General features: G+C 64.3%; 1 protein-coding gene across 1 annotated transcript in view; it reads left to right on the top strand.

Annotated features, from left to right (window-relative positions):
* The window catches only part of LOC104506718 (obscurin-like protein 1), a gene marked incomplete at its 5' end in the record, with an annotated part of 1,936 nt that extends 1,194 nt beyond the window's left edge, over positions 1-742 (top strand). Inside the window, one exon of the mRNA XM_010147760.1 lies at positions 375-742. Within this exon, the coding sequence (XP_010146062.1) occupies positions 375-742 (368 nt within the window). The remainder of the gene's footprint in view (positions 1-374) is intronic.
* Positions 743-761: the final 19 nt, after the last annotated feature.

Below are 761 nucleotides of genomic sequence, written 5' to 3'. Positions count from 1 at the left end.
GGACACGGGGGAGTTCATCTGCGATGCTGGGGATGCGTCTGTCTCCTACCACGTCTCCGTGGCAGGTTGGTGGCACAGCAGGGATGTCCTGGGAAGGGCAGCACTGCCCTGGCTCTGTGCCATGGGATCCCCAGCCCTGGTCCCTGCAGTATTGTGGGGTGTATGTCTGCATCACCCAGGGACTGATGGGTTCCCCCCTCCCTGGTGGGCACCCTGCCCTTGAGCAGCTCCTGCCCTCTGTCCACTGGAGTGAGAGGCTGTAGCGTCCACACAGCCCCACAGGGACAGGAACGCGTGTGACAGTACATGGGGACAGCAGAGCCAGGAGTGGTGTGGAGAGCAGGTCTCACCCCCTTCCCCTGTGTTCACGGCAGAGCCGCCAGTGAGGATCCTGCACCCTGCCCAGCGCTCGCTGGAGCTGCCGATGCAGGCGCCGGGGCGCGTGGAGCTGCGGTGTGAGCTCTCTGTGCCGGACGCTCCCGTGCGCTGGTTCAAGGATGGGCTGGAGGTGGATGAGAGTGACAACCTGCTGCTGCTGGCAGAGGGAGCCTGGCGATGCCTCCTCATCCCCAGGAGCAGCGCGGAGGACACGGGCGAGTACATCTGCGAGAGCAAGGACGAGGCTGTCTCCTTCGACGTCAAGGTGTCAGGTCAGCGGGGAACCACAAGAACGGACACACTGACAGGGCTCCAGCCACAGGGTCTTTCCCAGCCTGGGTGGTGGGGAACAGCTCCTCTGTAGTGATGGAGCTGGTGGGTGT

This window comes from Eurypyga helias, unplaced genomic scaffold (genome assembly GCF_000690775.1).
Source record: "Eurypyga helias isolate BGI_N326 unplaced genomic scaffold, ASM69077v1 scaffold22582, whole genome shotgun sequence".
NCBI lineage: Eukaryota > Metazoa > Chordata > Aves > Eurypygiformes > Eurypygidae > Eurypyga > Eurypyga helias.
This window is presented reverse-complemented; position numbering and strand designations above follow the sequence as displayed.